Raw genomic sequence first — 26,976 nt, 5'->3', positions numbered from 1 at the left:
TTTCCCAAGTATAACGAGCCAATTACTCTGAGATAAAGCTATACAATTGCTCTACAGGTCCTTTGCTCCAGGTCCATTTGCTACAGGTCCAAATGCTCCAGACCATTGTTGTGCTAAAACATAGAGAAGTGTCAAGAGATGATCTGGCCTTAAGAAAATCCTTTATTAGAGTGAAAAACTAGTTAACAAGGTGAACTTCACCTCACATGCTCTACAGCAACACAACCAAAAGATTTACACTAAAGCACTCAAAGGAAATAAATGCACACATAAGGATGGTCCTCAGTTTCCCCAGATAATTCTACACATGGAGAATAACTGTCTTTTTTTGCCTTCTGGGATAGCACCACTTAGATACATACCACCACTACCTCACTTCCATATTCATAGAGTAAATCTGTAATTTATATGCACTAAACTGTGGTCTTTTCCTCACCCTGTACTTGACTATAAACACAGCATTACTCAATTTTTTACTACTATTGAGCCTCCACATTTGAGTAGCCCTCTCCATATTTTCTTTTAGGTTAACAGAATGCAATTCATGCCCATTTGAAAGGAAAGGAGGTCAACTTTTATATTGCATTCCATTTCAAAGAATATAAGGAAAATCACTTGCCTCATACTATCACTGATCTGAATTTAATCCCCACTCTGATATTCATGATCTGGATGATCATGGACAAATTCTTTATGTCTCGGAGCCTTAAATTCTGCCTCTAATAAGCAAATTAGAGTAAATCCCCCGAATTTTCAACCTTCAAAATTTTTTTCTATGCAATTATATCTTTGAATGAAAACCTCCACAGGCTTTCATTACATAAAATAGCCCCAAGGACTCAATTTGGATAGAAGAATGAATATTCTAGTCCTCTCCTTTGGCACCCACAGTGACCACCATATGATTTTATTGAAACCAGAAGCCCTAAAGAACACAGTGTAAAAGCTATTACGTTACATCACGGGTCAACAAAGTATGGCTTTAGGACCAAATTTGCCCTTCTGCCACATCCACTTGTTCACATTATCTATGGCCACCTTAGCTCTGCAAGAGAAGCACTGAGTGATTGTAACAGAGACCACGTAGCACACAAACCCAAATATAAGTATCATTTGGCCCTTGACAGAAAAAGTTTGTTGATTTTTGCTAAATAGCTTCACATTTATTCCCTGAACTCATATAGTAAGGTAGTTTTCTCCAAAGATTCTTGTGCATAGATTTGCCTTGAGAATAGTCTTTCCTTTTGAGTGTTCTGCAAATCCAGATTCACCAACTCATGGGTACAGACTTCCTGTGGTCACAATTCTCAGTGTGGAGATAGAGAAACTCCAAATTAGAAGCTATCCATGTTCCAGTTGATTATTTCTAGTTTTAAAACATAGGTCTCTTTTTGGTATCAGCAAGAGTCTAGCTGTCACATGTCTCTCAAAGCATTTAAGGTCCTATTTAACATCTGTTCTGTGAGATCTAGTGTTGTGTAAATAACATTTAATACAAATTGTGCTAAATTCAATGTCTGAAAACCTGGAGTCTGGTATCAGCTCTGCTACCAACTTCACTTTGAGATATTTAGCAAGACACTCCTACATCTTTGGATTTCAGTTCCTCCATTTGTAAAACAGGCATAACAACGCCTAGCACTCAACAGCAATGCACTGAATATGTTTTAGAAGGAAAGATATAAAAATACAAGATTTTGCCAGGAACACATAAAACTGATTGGCCACCTAAAAGTCTATTTGTAAAAGAAGCACAAATGTGGCATGGCTTTTCCAATTCTTCTGAGAGAGAAGAATATTGGCTACACACAGTGATTTAACACCACTAGTTTCCTCAGTTGTTGGAGTGGAAGCACATTTCATAAATGCTAAATATAATTTGATTCCCAACACATTTTCTCAGGAAAGCTGTTTACATTGGTCCTGAAAAATTCTGATATTTAGATGAGAACTCAATATAATGTTTCAGGTTGAATCCCAGGCAAAATCTTTATCTGTCCTGGGGAAGTTAATAAATAGTTATTTGTATTTCCATAACATCTACCGTTATGGAGTACACAGATTTTTGCTTATGGACATAGAATCACAAACATGTACAGGGTAGGAGAAGGCACTATCCTTATGTTATGGTGAAGGTAACAGATACAGGCAATTTTAAATGACAATGCCCAAATTGGAGCCCAAACATCACAACAGAGTCCTTTTTCTCAAAATTATTTACTGCATTCCAGAAGCTGGAAGCTTTAGATAGGGCTGAAAAATGGGTGACCAATCCTATAAATTCTGGTTACTCCTCTCCTTTCACCTCTTAGTTCTTCCTTTGTGCTGAAAGGCCATTCTAATGTGCAGGGGTGTCTAAAGAATAGTAAAATACATCCACCATGCCTCAGTGTGGGCAAGCACTAAATTTGCTACCTGGCAAGTTGACATGCCATTTGCAAGACTGTGGAATACATTACAAACCCAAAAATTTAGCAAAAAGCTCTGGTGAATGGCTTCCTAAGGATTCTCTATCAGTTCCAAGCTGGAACCAGCAGGGGAGTTAGGCAGAATACTGCACACTAAGGAGGCCACATCTGTGCCTCATCCTTCAGTAAGTGCAAGTTATCCATCAAGCTCAGAACCCAATAGAGGACAGAGACAGTAGATCTGACTTAAAACAGTATTAGAAATAAGGATAATTCGTCCCCTACTATTTTGGGTATACCAGTGCTCCATTTCAGTGATCTTCCCTAATAATCTATTCAACACACAGTTTAAAAATGTCTGTTGACAAACCACAGGTTGCCCCAGATGATTGCTCTGAAATTAATTCTGCTATGTATATATGCTGGGTATTTAGCTGGGTAAGAGTAGGAGGAAAAGACGTTAGTATCATGTACTGATTAAAAGGGGCAAAAAGATAAACAAATAGTGCCATACACAGGGCCTTTTATATAAATGAATATTCAATTCATGTTTTGGTGAATTTATTTGGGGATGGTGGGTGGAAAAGGGAAAGTTTCATAAGTGACTCACTGTACTTCTTATCTGGTGCATTTCTTTTTCTTTTTCTTTTTTTTTTCTTTTCAGTATAATGGTTCTCGTCCAAGGGAGGAATGGGAAATGTGGCACCCAACTTTGATTGCAGAGGCACTCTTCGCCATATCCAACATTTTAAGTTCTTTGCGTCTCATATCCCTGTTCACAGCCAACTCTCACTTAGGGCCTCTGCAGATCTCTTTGGGACGCATGCTGCTTGATATCCTCAAATTCCTCTTTATCTACTGCCTGGTACTGCTGGCTTTTGCCAACGGACTGAACCAGCTTTATTTTTATTATGAGACCAGAGCTATTGATGAGCCTAACAACTGCAAGGGGATCCGGTGTGAGAAACAGAACAATGCCTTCTCCACGTAAGACTCCCGTCTGTCTTCTTTCACCTTCTCCTTTTCTGTCCTATCTTCACCTCACAGCTTCATCACTGCCTCTTAACAGTGCAGAAAAAGTTCCTTGTGGATCTACCTGAAGGATCTAAGGTGGAAGAAGATCCTTCTCTTGCTTCAGGCAACTAGAAGAGAAACTGGAATTAGGGAGGAAAGAAATGCACATGCACACACAGGCAGAGAGAGAGACAGACAGGCAGAGAGGCAGAAAGAGAGAGAGAGAGAGAGAGAGAGAGAGAGAGAGAGAGAGAGAGAGAGAGTGAGTTTCCAAGGAACTCAAGCATAACTCAGTTATGTTGGTTACATTCCACGTTTTTAAAAGAATTAATGGAGGTCAGTCAGATAATTCCTCAGCACCAAGGCTATTCCTCTGAACAAGTGACTACAAGGGCTAGTTAACTGTTGTAAATCAAGCCCAAAGCACAGAAGGATCCAGAATACATTCATGTACTCCTTTTCACAGGAATAAACCAGAAATTGGAGGTTGGGGCAAGATTTCAGCTCACCTGCTAGGTTAATTTAAAGATTCAAGTGGGCCAAGGTATACCAGACACTGATTTGAAGTGTCTTCCATTCCCACTTGGGATACAAGAGATAGTTCATGGCTCTTTGTCTTTGTCATGTTCACTGCCTCTGAACACGGGGAACTCCTATGCCTTTTCTGCCAGTTGTGAAGATATACTACTTTGGGACTTCAAGCCACCAGAATGGCTTTTATTTCCTAACCAATCAGTGTTGGGGAAAAGAAGCAAGGGAAAGAAAATGAGCACAAGGCAGGGAATTTCTTAGATTAGAAACTTTCAGGACACACTTTGCCCATTTCCATTCCCACTCTGGAGAGTACGACTCATCACTGGTATTCATAACAGTGACCCCAGCATCACACAAGACTCTGAGTCTTTAAACTAAGATTCAGATTTTCCGTTCTTATTTTATTTTTAATTGACACAAAATAATTCCACATATTTATGGGGTACACTGTGAGTCTATACATGAATGCTTTTTACAATGATAAAATCAGGCATTTAGCTAACAGTATCTCCTTTAGCACTCCTTTGTGGTGAGAATGTCCAAAATTGTGTCTTTTAGTTATCTTGAAAATTACAGCACATTGTCTTTATCTATAGTCACTGTTTTCTGTGGTGGCACAGCAGGACTTGTTTTCCTATCTAACTATAACTTTATTTCCATTGACCAACTTTTTTCCAGCCCTCTCTCTCCCTACTGTCTGCAGCCTCCGGAAAGCAACATTCTACGCTGTATTTCTATGACATCAACATTCAATATATGGGTGATGCCATGCAATATTTGTCTCCCTGGCTTATTTCAGCTAACATGATATCTTTGAATTTATTCACAAGTGACACAATTTCATCCTTTTATGACAGAATAGTATTCCACTGATTTTTTTTCCATTTAACTCTATAAACTTAGTCAGGTCAGTGGAATCAGACATTCTAGATATATGTGTTTTTTTTTTTTAAACAAAATCCAGGGGAAATGGGGGCTTCTGTCTGACCTAATGTTGTACTGATAAAAAGGGGAAACCAATGCTATCTCATCTATGCTATTGTTTGCCTCTAGCAGTGTTTCCCAAAATGAGTTATAATCCCCCCCCCACACACAGTTTAGTGAAAATGGAATACGAGATCAAATATGTTTTTGAACATAGGACAAAGGACAAAAGTTTAAAAGTATGTTCACTGAAGGTCTTCTCAGAGTTTTTCCATGGTGAATCTATGATGTAGGAAGAGTTCTTTGCACCTGTATCAGCTCAGATACCTCTTTTTCTTTCTTACTTTTCAAATGATCTGTCCAGGATAATATTCCAGCACAATGAATGTGAAAAACTATTGTCCAACTCCATTTCCATGGCAGCATTCACCCACTCCACTGGGCCACACTCCCATCTCTTTTCTCAGAACTCAGGGTAAAATGTTGGCTGGAAAGACTAGATTCACATGATAGGAAAGCAAGGTCAAAATGGGTTGCCCAAGAAACTGTCCTATTTTTATTCCAACTCCACCTGTACAACAGCAACTTATCACCTTGCTAATGCCTCTTGACCAGGAACTACTTCCTCTCCTGTATTACTCTAGACACAGAATTCGTAGTAAACTATTTCAATATAAAGTATAATTTTGTAGTGACTTGAGCACTAGAAAATCACATTTTCCTCATCGAAGTGTTCAATAGAATTGACAAGGTGCGTTATAGGGGACTGGGTCCTTGATAATTGTCTCCTCATGTGAACTCTGCTGAGAAAATTTGTGGAATACCACCTTGCAAGTTTGTAGTGGCTATTAACAACCTTGTCACCGACTGACATTTTATTTCTAACACTTTCCCAACAGGGACAATTGACAAGAGTGAGCACCCATCATATACAAAATTGTATTTGGGATGTTGGGGATTAAGAAGCACTGTCATGCTGGAGCCAAATCAGTAGTTAATGTTATTCAAGTATCCTTTTGTGGATTTTTTTCCATCGCTGAGGCCTGTCTCAGATTTATGCTTTCCTTCAAACACTATGATTCAGGAATTTATAGTACTGATAAAAAATACATGTTACTAGCTGGGCAAACACCTGTAATTTCAGCTGTGATTTTCAGGCCATTGTGGTCTACATAGTGAAATCAAGGCCAGCCTGTACCCCAAAAATAAATGAATAAAATAAAACATATGTTACTCAGCCAAAGCATCAGAAATACTTTTTTAGAGCAGGAAAAGTGAGCATTTTTATATATTTGATGAAAAGTGTGATACTTCCTTGTTGTCATCCTTTTCCTTATGATCCTCTAGAGATGCATTTTTTTTTCTTTTAAGAAAGGAAAAAAAATGTCCTCTTTTCCTGGGCAGACAATTTAAAGGAACTCACTGTTCTTGCTTACAACCACACAACACTACTGTTGGCAATCTAAGTTCAGTGTTTCATCCTGGGAGTATCTACACTTTATCTGTTGCCAAGAGATCAGTTAGAAAGGCATCATCATTCTTGGGACTCAGCCCTTGCAAGAGAAAAAGGTGCAACTATAAAAACACTAACTTGCCAGTCCTGCATCTCTCTACTGAGGTCCAAGACCTCATCTCTAGAGACCTCATGAATGTGCTTGGCTGTGTCATGAGTTCTTCAAACATAGAATGTCCACAACTAAATTCCTTAACTCCAATCTTCAAACCCAGCCTATTTCTTCTTTAATTCTTCATCTCATTAAATAACACCAATCTGAATCCTACCAGTCATTTAAAACTTTTATCCTTTCTCTCATAAAATATATCCAGTGGCTCATTCCAGTTAGTTTCATTTCCTAAACAATTCTTGAATCTATCTTACACATACCCTCCCATACACATACACACCATTCTCTCATTTCAGTCCTAAATCATGTCTACATAGAACAACTGCAACAGTCTCATCTTCTCTTTCCTCTGAACAATCTTTAGAACTTGTCCTTTGAAAAATTTAGAAATTTCTTTCTAAATTCTTGTTTCTCCATGTCACCCCTTAGCTTTATGATCACCAGTGTATCTTAGTCTTATCCATAAATCCAGCCTCTTTACCATAACACTGAGAGCCTTGGAAAGCTGAACTGTACCTTTCCATCCTTTTGCCTAACTACATAAAAATGTCTCAGCCCTATAGGCCCTGGTAGATCATGTATTGCTTCCTCCTAGTCCATGTTTACCTGGAAAGTCTTGCAAACTTTTACTTAGTCTTACTCTTTCTGTCAAAGTGTTACCTTCTTTCAATCCTTCTCTTATCCACTCTTATCTATAGGTATCTCCTAAGTACATATCAACTGCAATACACAACCTGTTCCATTTGAGTCATTGGTGTGTGTCTTTCTCACCAGACTGAGTCTTCCATCTAAATCAGCTTTGAACCTTCTACAGAGGGAAATAAAATATAAAGGTATCCAAAATGTCTACTGAACAATTCAGTGAAATGATGTTCAATAGCCGTTCTATAATTATAATTTTTATTTGAAGATATAGATTTTCATGCAATTATAAGAAATAATTTGGGTAGAAACCTGTAAGTCTTTTATCTGATGTTCCCCAGTGGTAAAATCTTGCATTAGTATGATATCAAAACCAAGAAATAAATCTTGACAAATCCAGTGACTTTTATTCAGATTTCATCATTATTACATGCAAGCCATTTTCAGGAACATCGTTGGGCCTGGAGCAAACCTATCTTTAAATGTAGATGACTTACTTTGCTTCTGTCCCCTAGGATGACTGAAGTTATCTACCCAGATCTGTCACTTTGTTGATCCACGTTGAGCTTTCAGCAAACCCTTTGCCTGTCTCCTACCTATATTTGGGCACTTTGCCTGAGAGCAAATATCTATACTGATTCCTATTATATTTCATCTTGTTAATTCCAGCCCATTGCTTCAATCTTTTGAAATCTTTCTGAGGCTTGATCTTGTCATCCAAGTTATTATCTATCCCTCCAAGTTTTGTGTTATCTGAAAATCCAAGAAGCAGGCCATTGATTTCCATCCAGAGCATTGATAAAACTGTCATAGTCTTGCTCTTTGCTGAATAAGATACTAGGGAGATATTTAAATGATACATATGAAGATTGTATATTATACAAAAAATTGTATATTATAGAAAACACTATGTAACAAAAATATATTTATGTATTGTGATTATAAATATGTACAACTAGCTATAATGTGATTGGAATTTATAAAGATGGAAAAAGAATGAAAAACAACATTAAGGTGGAAGATTTAACAGTAGTAATAAAAGCTAACGTTTATCAAGTGCTTTGGCCAGGCACTATTACAAATAAGAATTACATGAATTAGCATATTTAATACTCACCACTATGCCATGAGTTAGACACTTTTATTATTATCCACTTGGCTACAGAAGAGAAAACCACAGTCTAAAGAAATTAAGCAAAATGGATCAAATAAAAATGATAATATAGAAACACTTAACCTGCTGGAACGTAAAATAGGTAGAAGTCCTGACAAAAGCATAGGCAAGGGCTTTCTGAACAAAACCCTAACAGTATGAAAAATAATATCAAGAATCAACAAATGGAACTGCGTCAAATTAAAAAGTTTCTGAACAGCAAAAGAAAGAATCAACAGGATAAAAAGACAATCTACAGAATGGGAAAAAATTTCTCCAGCTATTTCTCAGAAACAGGACTAATATCTAGAATACATAAATAACTCAAAACCTTAGACTTTCCCAAAATAAAAGACTGAATCAAAAGTGGGCAAGTGAAATGAAGAGATACTTATTAGAAGTACAAATGGCCAATGACTAAACTAAAAAGGTTCAATATCTCTGCCCATTAGAAAAATGCAAATTACAATAATGCTGAAATCCCATTTTACAACAGAAAAATGTGACTATCTTCAAGAAATCAAATAATAACAAATGCAGGTAAAGATCTGAGGGAAAATGAAACCCTTCCACACTGTTGGTAGGAATGTAAACTGGTACAACCACTATTGGAAATCAGTATAGAGATTCCTCAAAAAGCTAAAAATAGAAGTTCTATTCAACCCAGCTCTAGATATCTTCCTAAAAGTCAGACATCATATTATAGTGATACATGCATACCCATGCTTATAGCACCATAGCCCATAATAGCTAAATCTTGGAAACAGCCTCGATATTTATCAACAGATGAATGAATAAACAAAATGTGGTATATATACACAATGGATCATTATACTGCCATAAAGATAAATTTGAGTCATTTGAAGGAAACTTTATCCACTTTGAGACAGTAATAGTAAATGAAACAAATCAGATACAGAAGCTTAAATATCATATGGTGTCTCTTTGTGACAAACCCAAATTATAAACAAATTTTTTAAAATCTTTTTATCGGTACCGGGGATCAAACTCACGACTGCCTGCTTGCAAAGGCAGGTGCTTATGCCGCTGAGCTAAATCCCCAGCCCCTAAACAAATTTTAAAAATAAGATATAGAAAATGAGAAACAGCCAGGTTTATAACCTCAGTAGCTATCATCTTTCATGATTACCAAATGCCAAGCATTTTACATGCAGCATGTCACAGGACAGAGTAACATAGTTAAGTGTGTGGACTCCAGAGTAAAAAACGCTGGGGACAATTCTCTCTGGGCCTAGCATGGCAGGCATTCTGGTAATCCTATCAGCACAGAAGTCTGAAACAGGAGGATCTCAAGTGATAACCATGGGCAATTTAATGACTTAGGGAGACACTGTCTCAAAATTTAAAAAAAAATTTGGTTTGGGATGTAGCTCATTCTGAAGGTGGTGTATTCAATCCCGTTACTGAAATATAAATAAATAAACTTCCCCTCCCTCTGCCAGTTCCTGTTTGAATGACCACTGTGTTTATTATTGTAAACCCAAATATCGAGTTCAGTTATCCAAGTATTGTGATCCTCTTTCTAGTTTTCCTCAAAATCCAAATTATATTTGTAATCCCATTGAGACGTTACTGGAATCCTAGCAAGTTCATTCCAATCTACCACCACCAATCCAACACACAGAGAGAGTAAAAACACCAAGACATATTCTAATTTAAGGGCAGCCAAGTGGACCTACATCCAACCCTGTGAAGACATGTGGACAGAGATCTGGATCCTAGGCCTCCCAGCATTTATTATCTGGTGAAGAAGGGGAGTGGCTCAGGGATGAGTGACAGTGAGGATGTTGGGCATTATGTGAGTAACTTGAGCTGGCTGGCCAGGTGCAAGATTGCAGAGATAAAGATATGCAGAAGAACCAATTTACATAATCCAATTAAGGTAGCAGTGGAATTGTTTTGGGGGGCTATCACTTTGTTTCTGACATGAAAACTCCTGTGCCCTGGGGAGTCATAGCTTCTTATCTTGAGGCTGTGCCCAGTTGACCTTGCAAGAGCTATTTGCTCTAACATCTGGAGTGCTCAATCCTGTATTGTGAAGAACACTATGCAAGGAAACAGGACTGTCTGATGGCTATAGATTTTGCATATTAGCCCCTGGACTATGCAATGCTGAGAGCCAATTGAAGAGAGAAGGAAATACCGTAGCCAGTCTCTTACATATCAGTATAAGGAAATGTCTCCAAGTAATCAAAGTCACAGTACTTGTTTTGGATTTAAAGGGAGTCACTGGAGTTGTCTCCCACATTTATCACTTTCTTACCTGAATAATGGAAGAATAATAATAGCCAGCTCGCAATGTTATTAGGAAGTATGGGTCAAACAGTTAGCACAACGTTAGCATAAAGTAAGAGGATAATAAATGTAAGCAGATAGTGTTTTTCCTACCAGCAACCATTTCAGGGATGAGGAAACTTGAAGTTTAAGGGAGTCTGTAAGTTTCCCAAATTCCTACAGCAGTTAATGGGTGGAGAGGTCTAATGCTTGCTCTTAACCACTGCCCTCTGTTGCCTCTACAGCATGCTATGTGCCTTTAGGGAAGAAGACTGGGGTACTACAAAAGCATAAGTGGAACTTTTAACCCAGTCTTCTAGGAAAAGAGTTAGGGCAGGCTCCTAGAGGAGGTGAGGTTCAGCTAACCTGGGTGATCAAACAAGAATTAGGCTGAAAGGGCAACAGGGTAAGAAAGAAATAGAGGCTACTGGCAGGGTGGAGTTACTTTTATCCCCAGTCAGAAGCTTGTCAGAAGCATGGAGAAGTGAGGAGGGTCGGGTCTGGAGCATGTGGGTATAGACAGGGATGAAGACAAAGGGCTAACCATGCCTTTGCTCCATGGGCTATCAAAAGGCACTTTGTAAATACACGGTGATGATGATGTCACTTCTTTCTCCCAGTGAGTCCTTCTCGTCCAGTTTGCCCTGCAGGTCTTCTTTGCTTACGTGAGTTAGGCATAGAGGGTCACATTCTCTCCATATTCTTTCCTTTTGAAAGATTAATTTTTCATGGCAAACATGAGGTTTTCAGCAAACGCGTTTCCCATCTCTGTCTTCCCTTTCCCCTCTATTGGCTTTGTGATCTATTTCCGGATGGCTCCCAACATGCATGAGTTCTGCCTTAGCCACCTGGTATGGATCTGTCTTCTGTACATTCTTCTTGAATCTTTGTATTTTCAGTCTGTGCCCCTTCTTGAACTAGCAAGTTCCATATGTTAGTTTACTCTCTACTAAATAAAAATTGGCTGGTTGTTTTCTCTGATATAATCTCCTTTAAATTCAGAAGTTATTTCTTTGGTATTAGAATTGTAGGGTTCAGTCAATGTATTTACATTGCCGTGATGAACCCAGCCACCTAGTAATGCCATCCATTGATGGTGGACCCTTCCCCGTGAATTCAACTGAGTCTAAAATCCACAGAGCCTCCCAAATTTTACCTCAGCATACCTTCAGCAGCTAACTTGTCCTGGTGACCAGATCACATCATGACATTTTGTGTACCATATTGAAGGCATCCTCATTACCAACTAACAAAACTGAGAATTGATCTTTCTCACCACCATCCTTTGTTCCCTCTTGTGTAGTAATGCCCATAAGAACTCTTTAGAACATCACCTCCACTGAGGACAGATTTTGTAATGCCTGGACTCACACTTTTAAGGAATCATGTCAGTTAGTGGAACAACTAGCAGTAACCTCCACATTTGCACATTAATCAGTCATTTAATTGCTGCAGATGTGGAGGGGGAGGGAATGTGACATTACCCATTGAAGAAAAGCAACCAGTTGGATAAGATATTATCAGCGCACTGATTGACAGATTTGCTTTGTTTGTGGTCTTGCTGTCTGGCATGCAATCAACAAACATTCATTGAATACTTTCAAATTCTAGGAACCCTGGTGCTTCAGAATGTCATTTTTATTTGCTGCAGCTGATTTCTGTTTTTCTGAACCACAGCTGCTCTATCTTCTGTCATCTAGCTGTTGTGCTGTTTCTTATGCCATTGCTGACCTCCAGCCTTCCCTGGCTTCTGATATCTAGTGGACACTACCAACTGCTGGCTATGGCCTCCTGCCAGGGCTAGCTTTTCGAACTCCACATCATCTCCAATTTTTGAACTTCTGTTGGCCTCTCTGGGGCTCTGTCCCTGACTGGTGGAGTGCCCTGGAAATTCCATTCTTGTGATGAGTATGAGTTGTATTTTTTGGTTCTTATGCCCTGGCCACTGAACTCCAGACTCTCATCTTAGTGCTGAGTATCAAATGCCTAATCAATTGGCATTAAACAAAAAATAAATTTCTGGAGGTAGAGAGTAGGATGATGGTTATTAGAGTCTATGGAGAGTAACAGGAAAGGGAAGAAGGAGAGGTTGGTTAATGGGTATAATGCTACAGTTAGATAGAAGCAAGAAGCTCTGTGCTATGGCACAGTAGAGTGACTATAAACAATAATGTGCTGTACATTTTACACCAACTAAAAGGGGAGATTTTGAATGTGTCACTACAGAATAATGATAAATGTTTGAGGGAATAAACATGCTAATTGCCATGATCTTATCATTACAGTGTATATGTGTATCAAAACTTCACATTTTACCCCATGAATTTGTGCAATCATTGTGTGTTAATTAAAACCAGACAAAAAGAAATGAGGCTGTTTTTTGAAAAAAGCACACTTTTCAAGCTGAGGATGCAGCTCAGTGGTTACATAGTATGCACAAACACACACAAAACTAACCAAATTTCTTCCCTCTAGGCTAGCACAGAAACAAAATAATGTCAAAAGAATGGTGGAAGTTATCTATGATGATGAGAGAAGTCATTTAGTAGGTTGAAAATGTCCTTATGCGTGTTATGCAGGCAGCCCAGAAGGGGGCCCTGAATGTCCGACCAGTGCAGAGCTGTCTTCACCCCAGTGAACTAATTCATTGTGCAGCCTACTGACTATACAGTGATGAATGCAGTGAATTTTCTCTACTTTAAGCTAATGCTAATATCGATATAATAGTTGACACATATTCACTCATCTATTCAACAAATATTACCGAATGTCTCTTGTGTACTGGCTACAGAGTAGTTATAAGTCTCTGCCCTCCTAAACTTTACATCGTAGTGGAGAAGAACAGAAAATAAACCTGTAAGCAAAAGCAATAATATAATTTTAAATGTTACAAAATACATTACACAGAAAAATGGAATGGAGAATAACTGACTGAGCTATTTTAAGTAGAGTGCCAAGGCAAAGCTCTCTAAAAAAGTGACATTTGAGCTGAGATCTTAATAAAAATAAGGGGATTGCCATGCAAAGATCTAGGGAAGCCCATTCCCACACAGAGGGGATTTTAAAAACACTTCTCACTCATGCCCCTAAGAACATCTGCCTTACAAAAACACATTTGGATTATTAAGAATAGTACATGTAGTGAGCACTGTAATCCCAGCCTGCACTGGAAATTCCAATCTTGAGATGGGTATGACTTGCTCTAAGGCCAGCACTTAGGAAGACTGAGGTAGGAAAATTGCAAGTTCAATTCCTACCTGGGTGACTTAGTGACATCCTGTCTCAAAATAAAAATTTAAAAAGGCTGGGGATGAGGTTCAGTACGAAGGCCCTGGATTCATCCTCAGGACACTAAACAAACAGGGGCTGGAGATATAGCTCAGTGGTAGGGTTGCCCTTGGTACTAAAAATTGTATGCACTCTTAGAATTTCTTATGTTCTGTACCTCTTCTGTGTGCTTGAGAAATAGTTGATCACAGCCATTCATGAACTAGGTGTTTTGTTACTGTATTTTATTTAGCGCAGATTCTGTATACAAGGCAAAAGAAACTCTAGACACTAAACACATATTATTGCAAATGTGCATGCTTGAGTGTGAGAAGTAAGGCAGGAAACTAATTCACAAAGCTATCTACTATACACTAATGTAGTTTCAGGCGGTAAGGCGGACTTGGCTTTGAATTCTGTCTTCGTGCTTACTATCTAGGTGTCCTTTAGCAAGTCATTCAATCTCTGAACCTCTTTTCCTCATCAGTAACAATGAAGTTTTATAAAGATCACAAATTCAATGTATATAAAAGGGCCTAATGTGTTTGTATATAATAAGTTGTCAATAATATTTAATATAATAATGCATGAAGTGTTAATTTAAGAATTCTCAAGCTCCTCCACTGAGCTTAGCACCATCTGAGCCCTATGAAGGCCATAAAAGAAGTATTAGAAATGGAAATTTGTGATTTGAGGTACAGGATATATTTGCCACATACAGTACCCCCGGGTTGAAGCCCCCAGCAGCAAAACTTTTTAAGAGGGCAATTTGATCTCATATTGACTCAGCTAGCAAGTATCAAAGCTGAGTTTAAACTCAATTCAATATAATCCAAGCACCATACACTCAACCACTGCATTTACTGCCTGTATAGGATTACAAAAGTAGTACATCACATGATCTGAAGATGAAAGAGGGAGTTAGTTAGTAGAGAAAGTAGCCTTTGAAACACACCCTGAAATCTTTTAGACTCTGTATAGGCTAAGAGGAGAGAGATAGTATTCCAGGAAGAAGAGCAAAGCATAGGACATAAGTAGGAACAAACTGAGCTGGCTTTAAGTTGTGTTAGGAAAGAGATCTTTAATCTACCTACTACAAATCTGATGGTCTCCTTACATATCACCTCAAGCCTTCTTTCTTGCTCTTGTTACTGATTAACTCATCTGTTGTTTGATCTCTTTTAGGCTCTTTGAAACCCTCCAGTCACTCTTTTGGTCTGTGTTTGGCCTTTTAAATCTCTATGTCACCAACGTGAAAGCCAGACATGAGTTCACCGAGTTTGTGGGAGCTACTATGTTTGGGACATACAATGTCATCTCCCTGGTGGTGCTGCTGAACATGCTGATTGCCATGATGAACAACTCCTACCAGCTTATTGCTGTGAGTAGCTTTGCTTTATTCTCTCTCTCTCTCTTTTTTTTTTTTTTTTTTTTTTTTGTCTTTTTCCTTTTTATCGGTACCGGGGATCAAACTCACGACTGCCTACTTGCAAGGCAGGCGCTTATGCCGCTGAGCTAAATCTCCAGCCCCCGCTTTATTCTCTTTTAAATGGAACCCAGAGCCTTTGCACATTCCCAGGCCTTTTTATTTTTTATTTCAAGACAGACTGTCACTGAGTCATTAAAATGCCCAGTCTGAGTTTAAATTTGCAATCCTCCTGCTTCAGCCTCCCAGAGTGCTGAGATTACAAGTATATGCCACTATACCATGCTTGGTAGCTTTGCTTTAAAGGAGTACTTGTTTTCATCTCAGGAGGTCGCATAGTGACATGGAGCCCATTGCAATATAAGTCTTTCTGTCTTAATTGATTTACATTTGTTTTCTCAGTCATTAGACTCACTTGCTTCTTTTCAACACAATTTGTTTGAACTCAGTCTGTCGCGGTGATGATGAACCTTTTAGAACTTTCCATAATAATCTTTTAGACTCTGTATAGGCTAAGAGGAGGGAGACAGGGTGCTGAGCCATAATGAGCAGCCTGCTGCGGCAGGTGTGTCATAGGTTTACCACCACTGGTTTAGTCTCAGTAATCTAGATTAATGTGTGCCTGCTAATAAGACTTTTTTCCTATCTGCTGGAAATGGTTTTCAATCTTTGAATCCATTTTCATGCCCCAAGACAGAAAATTCGGGGGTTATGTGTATAATTGGTTCTGTGTGCTTAATGTGTATAATCCAATGTGCCTCACTTATCTCTAGGTAAATTCAGTCAATATATTTGTCTATGTGAGGGAGTTGTCTCGCTCTATGTAGCAAACATCATCCAAACTGAGAATTCTATCAAAAAGAGTAATCTCAGAAAAAGAGGGTTGGATTTTTGTTGTTGTTACTGTTGTTTTGTTTTGTTTTTTGATCAAGCATATAAGAGTAACTGCTTTCCACTATGAGATACTTTTAGCTAGATTTCACTGAAGATTTTTAAAAATCATTACATTACCATGTCAATCAGCAGTGTTTATGGCCCTCACTACAAATGGTGAAAGCAGAGGATATGGGATCAGTTCAGGCCCTATGATGGTTTTTGACAACAAAATAAATATCTAACATTGACTTGTTTTCTGATATATAATCTGCCTGTCATTTCTAGAAATGAAAGATTAGCATCTGGAAATGAAGTATTAGCAAAGGAGTTATCGGAAGCATAGCTTAGCTGAATAACACTGAATTTGGGTATTTAGGACTTATTAAAAGGCTACCTCATCCCCATGGGTCAGTCTGTGATAAAAAGACCTGAGTCTTTTTTTTATTTTTGAGACAGAGTCTCACCATGTAATTTAGGCTGTCCTTGAACTCAATATATAGCCCAAGCTGGCCACAAACTCGCAGTGATCCTATTTTGCCTCAGCCTCCTGAGTGCTGAGCTTACAGGCAAGTGCCACCATGCCTGGCTTAAAGACGTGTGGCTTATCTTCCTAGATGTCATTTCTCAAGTTTGGTTTGTCACAATGAGTTACTTAGCTTATAAAAAAAAAAAAAGCTTAAGTTATTGGACACACATGTCTAGAATATTATTGCTAACAGTGAACATCTGTACTACATTTTCACTAGGATTAGTACCAAAGAATGGATATATGTTGCAGCAGATTTTTATTTTTTGGAAGTACTTTCTACAGTTTGGATTTGAAATCCAAGCTCAATGGAACACGTATTAAAAGTTTGGTCCCTAGCCCATGGTGCTACTGGGAGATGGCAAAACCTTTAGGAAGTAGGGCCTAGGGGAAGGAAGTTAGGTCATGGGGCATGCCCTTGACACTGGCCTCTTCCTCCCTCTCTCTTTGCTTCTCAACTGTTATGAGGTGAACATGCTTCCTTGTCATGAACCCCTGTCATGATGTTCTGTGCCACCAAAGGTCCAAAGCAACAAAATGAAGCAAATACGGACTGAAACTCTGAAACCATGAGCCAAACTATAATCTTTCTCTTTCATAAGTTGATTTTTCTCATGTATTTTGTCACAGTGAAGAAGAGTGAAAAACTAACATTGGTGGATTTATAGAATTTCTGTCATTGGAGAGTTTAAAAATTACTGTATATAATTGTCTACTGGGATGCTTTAGATCCTACATGCATAGGTGATAGAAAAGGGAAGGAATATAGCAGAAAAATATTAGTTCAAAAGCTAGATACTATAATCACTGTTTTATCATTTATAACAAAGTGACGTTTGTTGTGTAACTTACTTTCCCTTATTGAGTTTTCACTTCCTCATCCCAAATGTGGGAGAGTAGGATTTGTCATTAATATTCTTGCCAGATATGTGAGTCTTCATCTGTTTACAGATGAACAAGATATACTTGAAAGGTCCTTTCTAGTGCTGAAATTCTGTTCACATCTGATGTATTTGAAGTGGAATACAATTCAATGTTGTTCTCTCTCACCTGCTTTCTATCTTTCTCATTCAAACTCAACTAAACCAAAACCTCTGACATGATGTACGTTTACTCCTAGACTGTTTTTAGAAGGGGACAAAAGCAGGCATGGAATCTCAGGAGTTGCTTTTTCCACTCCCTGTGCCTGGTATCCTATCTCTACTCCTACTAAAGATGGCAATAATCGTGCTAAGGTACTTGTAGTTTTCTCACTATGTATTTGGTAGTTGATTGCTCTGAATGGCAGTAAGAAAGACAGATTTTCTTGTCACATAATACAAGGCATGTGGTGTGTCCCACTGAGTTCAGCAATATTTCCAGGCAGGGCAGAAAGCATCAACTCCAGCCTCCCTGTTACCACCTGCCAGTGGTAGGATTTGTTGTAATACCACTTACTACATCTGAGGAATACACCTTAGTTCTTGTCTTCAGGACTTCAGCCTGGACTAGATTGTCTGCATATATACCATCTCACACATTTAGACTGAGTCAACAATTCTGAATACTACCTGCTGTTTTGGGATCTCCTGGGAGTGTACTGTTACCATTTAGAAATGAATCAAATGGGACGCAGATATTGGACATCTGATTCCAAAATATCTGAATCTGCTTAAGTGGCAAAGAACAGCAAGTAGATCTACTTTCTTTGGCAATAGCTCTACTTCAGTAGAAAGACTACAAAAAGAGAAGCCGCTGAAAACAAATTTTTCCTACTTCAAAGGAATCACAGTTTGACACATTCTAGGAGAAACTCAGTTGTCAGTGTGCCCTCACTGTGAATCTATTCAGTGTATATACTGCTTCAGAGCTCAAATGGTAACATCAATACCTTGAAAGCGTGAGCTCCTTAACAATGTTCCATGTAGGATTCAGTGATACATCACTAGCATCATATAGGATGCTAGTGATGCATATCTAGGGTTTTGTAACAATTTCTATTTCTATACTACCCAGAGGCTCTATTTCAGTGTTGTGTAGAGTTATATCAACATAGGATGAAGCTAGGATCATCTAGGCCTGAGTTCTGTGTTCTAAGCCAGTATCAGCAGGAGAATCTGCTCATACTGTATAACATTATTATTAGTATTAATATTATTATTATTTGCAATGAACAGCTCTTTAGTGCTCCCTTTATCTCTCCCTGAAGTTTTTCATTATCCTCTGTGACACTTCTTTCAACATAGACAACAGTAGTTCTTGATGTATATGCACAAGTTATATCAAGCAAAACTGCTCTTGCTGCTATTTTAATCAGATTTACTAATTACAAAATATTAGGTGGGAGAGATGGGTAGGTCCCATAAAGTTCATTCACCTTAGGCCTCATTCCTAACCTCTGTCCCACCCATAAGAGAGATCACTGTTGCTTGAGACTGAGTATCACAAAACATGGGCCTCATGATGGCTTGTAATCAAGCCTCATTCAGTAATTTAATAAGAATCCGTGGCTTCATTGGCTTCTGTGCTGTGTCCTATCTAATGCAGACAATGAGTAAACAGCATGTGCCTCACTCAGTCACAGCTGCTGCATGGTTGGGGGCAGCCCAAATACAGTACATAGGACTAGTTGTCTCCTTTAGGATGGCAACATTTGGAGGTTCAGATGATAAATGAACTCTCTCACTGCAGAAAATAGCCACGCAAATAAGACTTTCATCCAAACAAACTTGGCACTGAAAAAACTGGGCCAGGCAAGAGAGGACTGTTGCATACCACTGTGATGCCAAGAAGGGCAGGTGGTCTCTCCGCCCACCCTGTCATATGAGACCAGTTTCAGATTCTCAGTGCTCAGAGAAAAAAGCAGCACTTCACACAGTATTGTTTTTAACCCTCTAAATGGGATTGATAACTAACTGCTATACACTGATATGGCTGCACAGTTGTTAAAATATTAAAAACAGTTCTATATTAGTTGGTAAACAGCTGCCACTCCAGATGTTCGCCATGGGACCCCCTCAGACCCCTACACAATCCAGGAAGCAAAAGGAATATCTGGAACAGCAGATAGAATCCAGGACCCTATTCAAACACAATAGCTGTCATACCTTCTAATTAGTTTCTTAAACAGTCACTGTAGTGGGAAGAACTGTAAAATTCTCCCCCTAGATTTCCCACCCTAATCATCAGGACTATGAAAATGATGAGATATCATAACGGTGATTATGCTATATGTCATGGCTCTCAGGATTTTGCATATGTATTAAGGTTACTGATCATGGAGAGTATGCAGCTGGGCTTGATCTAATTACATCAATCTTTAAAAGCACTTTTCTCCAACTGGTGGCAAAAGAGGATATTAGAGATATCAACCACATGGAAGGTTTAATGTCTTCTCTTGGCTTGAAGACGGAAGGATCCATGTACTAAGAAATTAGAAGCCTCTAAGAGATGTGACTGGCCTGTGGCTAACAGTCTGCAAGATGGTAGAAATGTTGGTGCTACCACTACACAGAAATGAATTCTGTAAACAACTAAATTAACTTGGAATCAGATTGTTCTTCAGATAAGAATTCAGCCACATTAACAGCTTGATTTTAACCTTGTGAAAGTCAGTGTTACTAGAGCGGAGCAGAAAAAGGGGAGAGAAATAGAACCTGAGTCAGAGTGGTAAAGAGGATGAGGGACAGATCACTAAGTGCCTCATGGACAATTGAAAGTCTTTGACTCTACTCTGAGTAAGATAAAGAGTGATCCATAGGAGGGTTTCGAGCATAATAGGTACATGATCTAGCTTACATTTAATGGGATTGTTGTGTCTAATAGACTGAAGTGGTGTCGGAACAGAGATAAAGACCAATTAATGAAACCACTGCAGTGACCCAAAGAAGAGCTGGTGTTGACTTAAACTGGGGTGGTCATCATGCTTATGAAATGCAATCAGAATCTGGAAATATTTCAAAGATAGATCCAATTTTCTGATAGATATAGGAGGGATGTGAGCAAAAGACAAGAGTCAAGAATAACACCAAGGTTTTTTGGCCCAAGTAACTGTAGAGTTGCCCATTATTGAGAGGGAGAAGAATGGGGAAGGAGCAGGCTGGGTGGAAGAGAAAGAGAACAGAGATCCAGAATTGAGTTTTAGACATGTGCAGTTTTGTGTGTTTGGACAACAGAAAGGAGATGTCCAGTAGGCAGCAGTCTACAAATCTAGAAGAGAGATCCTGGCTGGAAACAAAGACCTGGGAATCATCTACATAGGCCTGATATTTAAATTCGTGGGGCTGTATGAGAGATCACAAAGGGATTTAGGTGTGTATAGAAAAAGGAAGAGACCCAAAAATAAGGCCTGGGTCATGCCAATATTTAGAAGTTGGAAAAATGAGGGTAAATCACTGAGAAACTGAGAACAACTACAGAGAGAGGAGAAAATGCAGGATAATGTAGTATGTTACAATACTGTGTTGTTCCCAATACGCTAGTAAATAGGAGTGTCTGGATTTGAATTGAGGTAGTCTAACTCCAAGACTCCCACACAGAACCATGAAACAACTACACTGTTGTTTCAATACTTACCTTGACAGCATGAGGCATCTGAGATATATTTTCATTTGCAAGTACCTTAGAACAATTTCCTTCTTTTCCTAATTATAATACAATTCTAAACTGCCTAGGCTTCTTGTTCTATCAATTACAATGATGAAATAAATTTTGTTATAATTCTGAGGAAACAAAAGGCCTACTATCTGACCTAATTTCTTCTAAGATATGACCATGGATATTGTGTGCGTCTGTTTTAGCTCCCAAAGGCTGTTTCTTAAGAAAACAGAAGACAATGTAAACTATGAAAACTACAATAGATCTAAAGAATAGTAGACTTGTTTTTCAGGTGAAAGAGTTGCTCAAATCAAGCTGCAGAAATTTTCTGAGGTTGGCAGAGCCATTTCAATGTTTAATAACTGTCTCTTTACCTTTGGAATGCCCTCAGGCAATCTGAATACTGATTTATCTCAGCTTCCGCTTTCCCCTATTGCCAAACTATTGTCTGGAATCTGATCACTGACTGTTTGCTACGTTTTACTAAGGGAAAAGCAAACTTTTGGAACCACCAAGAACATTTTGAAAGTGTCCTCCTTTCTTTGCATACATGGAACCTGTGAATACCTGCTAATAATCCCATTTCAGTCAATACCTTACATCTTCTGGTAGGTTCTGTAAAAGGTAAAAGAGCTAAGTGCCATAAATGGTATAAGAAAAAGACACAGATGATGCTATTAGGGAGTTTGGAATCAAGTCTAAAGAGAAATGTCTGACATAAGTGAACTAAAAATAGCATGATTATCATGACTGTATGAGTAGTGATGATCAAAGCCACAGGCCCAAGAACAGTCAGACTGCCTAGATTTGAAATTTGGACTGCCATTTAATGTAGTTTTGAGTAATTTGACCTCTTTCTGCCTCTTTGATTTCTGTGTGAAATGGGGATGATAATTGGGTTTTTCATCTGCTACTCACTCAGATCCATTTCCTGACCATTTCCTGTATCAAAGGAATTATATTCTCTACAATCCCATGCCCTTTAGCTTCTGGTTAAATTTGACAAACCAGAAGGTAGGAGGATGAGAGAAGCTGGAATATTCTTTCCCTATCTACAGCCTCACTTTTCCTGATGCCTCCAGCAGCAGCTGTGTCTCCTCAGGGACTCACTTCCAAATGCCCTCAGGTATCCTCTTTTTTCTTGGCCCTAGCTTTTGCATTGCAATTCAAACTTGTCTGTAGTTCCTTCCAGAAAGACTCAGTCTTTTGGACTCTTCCAGTTGCTCCTCAAACTAGGGATAAGAGGGGCTTCCTGGCTTTGCTAAACTGAATTTGTCCCATTGTCCTCCATTTTAGTTCTCAGCTTTTCCATCATCTAAATAACTGATTTTTGTGTTAAATCTTCACGGTCTGAAAGACCTTGAGTGCATCTTGTTTTCCAGTGTCTGTCTGACTGGATTATTGTGAGGTAGATATGAGAAGTATAAGTTAAATTGACCTTGAAGGATGGGTCAGATTTGAGCTCTCATTTCTGGCTGGGAAATAGCTCGCATACCAGCAGAGGTCATACTAGTATTTATTGGCAGCCATAAAAATATTAGGAATCGGCTGCCCTCCTCTTTGCCTCCTATCCATTCCTATGCAAACTATGTTTTCAAATGGAAATAAAGTCTTCTTTGCAAAAATGGGGAATATGTCCAAGCAATGAGAGGAGAAGTTGAGTCTCTTAAAGCTGGATGACAAGGTTCAGGGTCTACCTTGAAAAAAGTACTAAAAGGAAATGAGGTCTGTTTTTCTAGCTTCTCACACCTGCCTTTTGGATCCTGATACTGCTGTCTACCTGGCTCAGTCCAGCACCCTGGCCTACCTACCTAACCTGGACAAGCCCTATATATTGATCTTCAGATACAGTCTAAGAGATTAGAGCTTTTCTAAGTAATAGGAAATTTGTTAATCAGAATGTAATGAATAGGAATATATGGCATATGGCTAACCCTTTATTAAACACCAAGTACTGAACTAAATGTTTTATATTCTATTAACATTACAATATTATTAATAACTACCATTTCCTGAGCATGCAAGCACTTTTAGTGCATATTGTTTTGTGAAATTCTGTCAATGATCTCATGAGGTAGGCATTAGTATAGGTGAGGAAACAGAAGCACAGACATTAAAATGATAAATCATTTTAAGGGCATGCTTTCTATATTTTATTAACATGTATGAATTTTGCAGATTAATGACTGTGAGTGATATTTCAACACATACCTGATTAGAGTGCTCCAATCAAATCCAGTTTCCCTTTATCCATTCCCTCTACCCTTCTCAACCTCCAGCAATCACTATTCTACATTCAAGTTGACAGTTTTTAGCTCCCACATATAAAAAAAAATATGGCATTTGTCTTTCTGTTTGGTTTAGTTTACATAACAGAACATAATGTCCTCTAGTTCCATGTATTTTACTGCAACTGACAGGATTTTATTCCTTTAATGGCAGAATAATAGTCTATTGTCTACATGCATCACATTTTCTTTATTCATTCATCCACTGATGAAAATCCAAGTGGATTCTGTATCTCAGGTCTTATGCAGAGTACTATAACAAACATGGTAGTACAACAATCTCTTTAGTGTGCTGACTGCATTTCCTTTGGATATATATGCAAGAAGTTGGTTACATGGCAGTTTTATTTTGATTGTTTGAAGCAGCTCCATACTATTCTCTATAATGGCTATACTAATCTTTATTCCCATAAGCAGTATACAATAATTCTTTTTTAAAAATATCTTTATCAGCATTTGTTATTTTTTGTTATGTTTTCTTGATAATAACCAAGGATACATTCTTAATAATGTCTTTCTGACCCAAAGTACAACAATATCATATCTCCTGCTTTCCCACTTATATCCCACATCCCTAATTTCTGATGTACACAGTACTCAACCCTCACCCAACTGCAGACTTCCCTCACTTCATCTTTTTATTTTGTTGACTGGGTCACTAACTGTCCCATGGGCTCTAACCAAAGAGATCCTCTGTGGAACTTTTTCTTGGTTCTGGAGATTAAGTGCCTTATTTCCTAACGTGAGATGTCCTACAGCCACACCCACCTACCAGCTCTCTTGTCTTTTAATGTGTCTACCAGATTTGAAATATCCAGTCTTCCCTCAACTCTGCCCCCAACACTGTCCCAGGATATCCAAATGAACATTGAGGCAACTTGCTGAAGACTACCACAGCTACAGAGGGTGAATAACTTCTGAGCTCATGTGCAGGAAAAGAACTCCTTATTCAACTGGGACATTTTACCTTAGGACATCTCAAACCTTTTCTTTCCCAAACAACGCTTGCATGCCAAAGCTTCTCTTGACATTATATCTACACCAACAAATGGACTGTCCAACACTCAGCTTTAGGGGAAAAGGATGGAGCATTCTGTCTGCAAATGATGCAGGGAATACTAATCAAATGCTTTCAGACTTCCACATTCTTCCCGGACCTGGCCTGGCTCTCTCCCTTGTGGTTTGATACAGAAACAGCTTTCTTGATCATTCTGTATCTTTCTTGCCACTCCTGGTTTTTCAGCAAGCTGTCTGAAAGTCCAAGTCTGCTGAGAATAAAAGTTCATTGCCTCAAAATTCTCGCAGTGCATTTTGGCAGGTCTCTGGAGCAGCAGCTGCTGCTTCCAAGAGCAGAAAAATAATCAAGGCCTGTTGCTCCATGATAATGATTTTGGTGACTGACAAAGACACAAGTGGGAATGGGAAGAGGACAAATGAAAGGAAGTATATTTTCTTCCCCTGTGTTAAAGGACAACCAAACAGGGCAGACATTTGAGCTGTTCCTGTACCTAAGATTTAGTTGCCCTGGGCACTCGTCAGGAACATCAGTAGTTGTCATGAAGACTCTTGTGTAACTCAAACAAAAGCAGGACCAACTATGCCAGTGGCAGGTTGGCCTCAATGCCCTAAGTATAACTCTCCTCAGCTGTGGCCTGTATTATACATTCACTTAACAATAACTTCACAATTAATATCTTTTGAATGAAAAAATGAATGAACTTAACAAATATTTATTGAAAGATGTCTACATAGCATACCATATTCTTACTACTTGGTATATAGTAGGGGATAAGTGAACAAAACAGACTTGGCCCCTATTCATGGAGTCACATAATGGAACTATAGTTTCAAATTTTAGTCTTTTCATTTCTTTTTTTGCCTAAAAATTACTACTAAATTTTTTTTGAAAGAATCCTGGACTTTTTTGATAATCTAATGAGCATGGATAAGAGAAGTGTGCACAGGAGCAAATTTACATAAAGTTTGGTGTAAAATCTCATAGGGTTCACAGACACCCTCCCACTGCCATCCAGAAATTTCTTACCTTAGGATTTTGATCCCTATCAAATGTGATTTGAACTGTTAGTAGATCACTTATGATAATGTAAATGACTATTGAAATCCTTCACTGAGATCAGACTTTTAAATGGAGCCAAAAATACTTAGAGATGCCATAAAAGAAATGTACCTGAGGAAGACTTGGGAGAGGACACCAACAAAAAAGAAATTAGAAGCCCTGAAGGAAAAACATTATTGCTATCACAGTTCTGCAAAGGTTCAAATCAGTACAACAATCCTCAAGTCAAAATTTCTTCAGGCTTTACATAAAATAGAAATTGCAAGTGGACATTCTGGAGATAAAAATGACATATTTATATTTCATAAGATTTCAGAGCTGGGACTCCTAAAGAATTGTTCATTGTGAAATATCTAGTCTTTTAAAGGGTCAATCTTTGAATGTTTTCTTCATCGGTTACAAACAACATTTGTAGACAATTCAAATGTTCCTAGCCCAAAGGTCATTATCAGAGAGTGTGATTCTTTTTGGCCTCTGTCTTATTCCCAGTTTGTACTCTTGATGCCAGGTATCAGTTGCCCAGAAAGCTAAATGATACAATTTTTTTTTAAATTTCTGAGCAGCTTGTAGTTTAAAAACTAAATGTGAGCTCTCAGTTTTTAATGTTAAGAAAGCTTTTCTCTCTTCCTGTGCTCACTGAAGCTATGTATAACAGTCTAGTTCAAAGTAAGAGACAGAATGGACCAGGAAGTTCCTTTAACTACAACACAGAAGTCAAAATACCCAGAGGAATCTCAGAGGTTATAACCTGCTGTATTACCTGTCTTTTAGTTGAGATCTGACAACAGAATTATATTATTCCAGCTGTCAAGGTAAAAGAGGAAATAGGTAAAAATATAAGTAAAAAATAGAGAGGAAAATGATTGTATTTATCCTTTTTTTTTCCTCAATAGATTTTGTTTTTGCTTTGCTCTTTCCCTGGGTATTTTAACTTAAGAACAACTGGACCTCTAAACTTGTAAGCTAATCACAAAGATTTGGTAAGAAATGTATTTGTCTGTAAGTATTTCCTAATAATGAGGCATATCAGAAATCTCACAAAGTGAAAGAAAGTATGATAGGCCTCTTCATTTACTAGGAAATCAATACAAATTATTAAAGGTATGAACGAGTGGTATTAGAGCCCTCTCAACTGACCTCAAGGTTTCCTGAAGTTACAGAGTTTTCATCATCTGGTGGATCTTCTAGCAGATTATGCTATAGGGTTTTTCTTTTCAATGCCTACTTCACACATTTCGTATAGGCAAACTAATCAGCTCAGAGATATTTTATGCTACACCTTCTATCTTAAATCAGGAGGTATTTTCTGGCATGTAGTATGCTCTCACTTAATATGAGTTAGACAA

General features: G+C 38.3%; 1 protein-coding gene across 2 annotated transcripts in view; it reads left to right on the top strand.

Moving 5' to 3' along the window:
* Positions 1–26,976, top strand: part of Trpc5 (transient receptor potential cation channel subfamily C member 5) — a 301,642-nt gene that overhangs the window by 236,566 nt on the left and 38,100 nt on the right. For both annotated transcript variants that reach the window (XM_023564159.2, XM_003467566.5), the window contains exons 7-8: positions 3,073–3,395; positions 15,048–15,243. In XM_023564159.2, coding sequence (XP_023419927.1) covers positions 3,073–3,395; positions 15,048–15,243 — 519 coding nt within the window. The remainder of the gene's footprint in view (positions 1–3,072; positions 3,396–15,047; positions 15,244–26,976) is intronic.

Source organism: Cavia porcellus, unplaced genomic scaffold, assembly GCF_034190915.1.
Source record: "Cavia porcellus strain 051 isolate PalLab524CR breed Dunkin Hartley unplaced genomic scaffold, mCavPor4.1 scaffold_3, whole genome shotgun sequence".
Lineage (NCBI taxonomy): Eukaryota > Metazoa > Chordata > Mammalia > Rodentia > Caviidae > Cavia > Cavia porcellus.
Note: the sequence above shows the minus strand (reverse complement) of the source record. Positions and strands in the feature narration are given on the sequence as shown.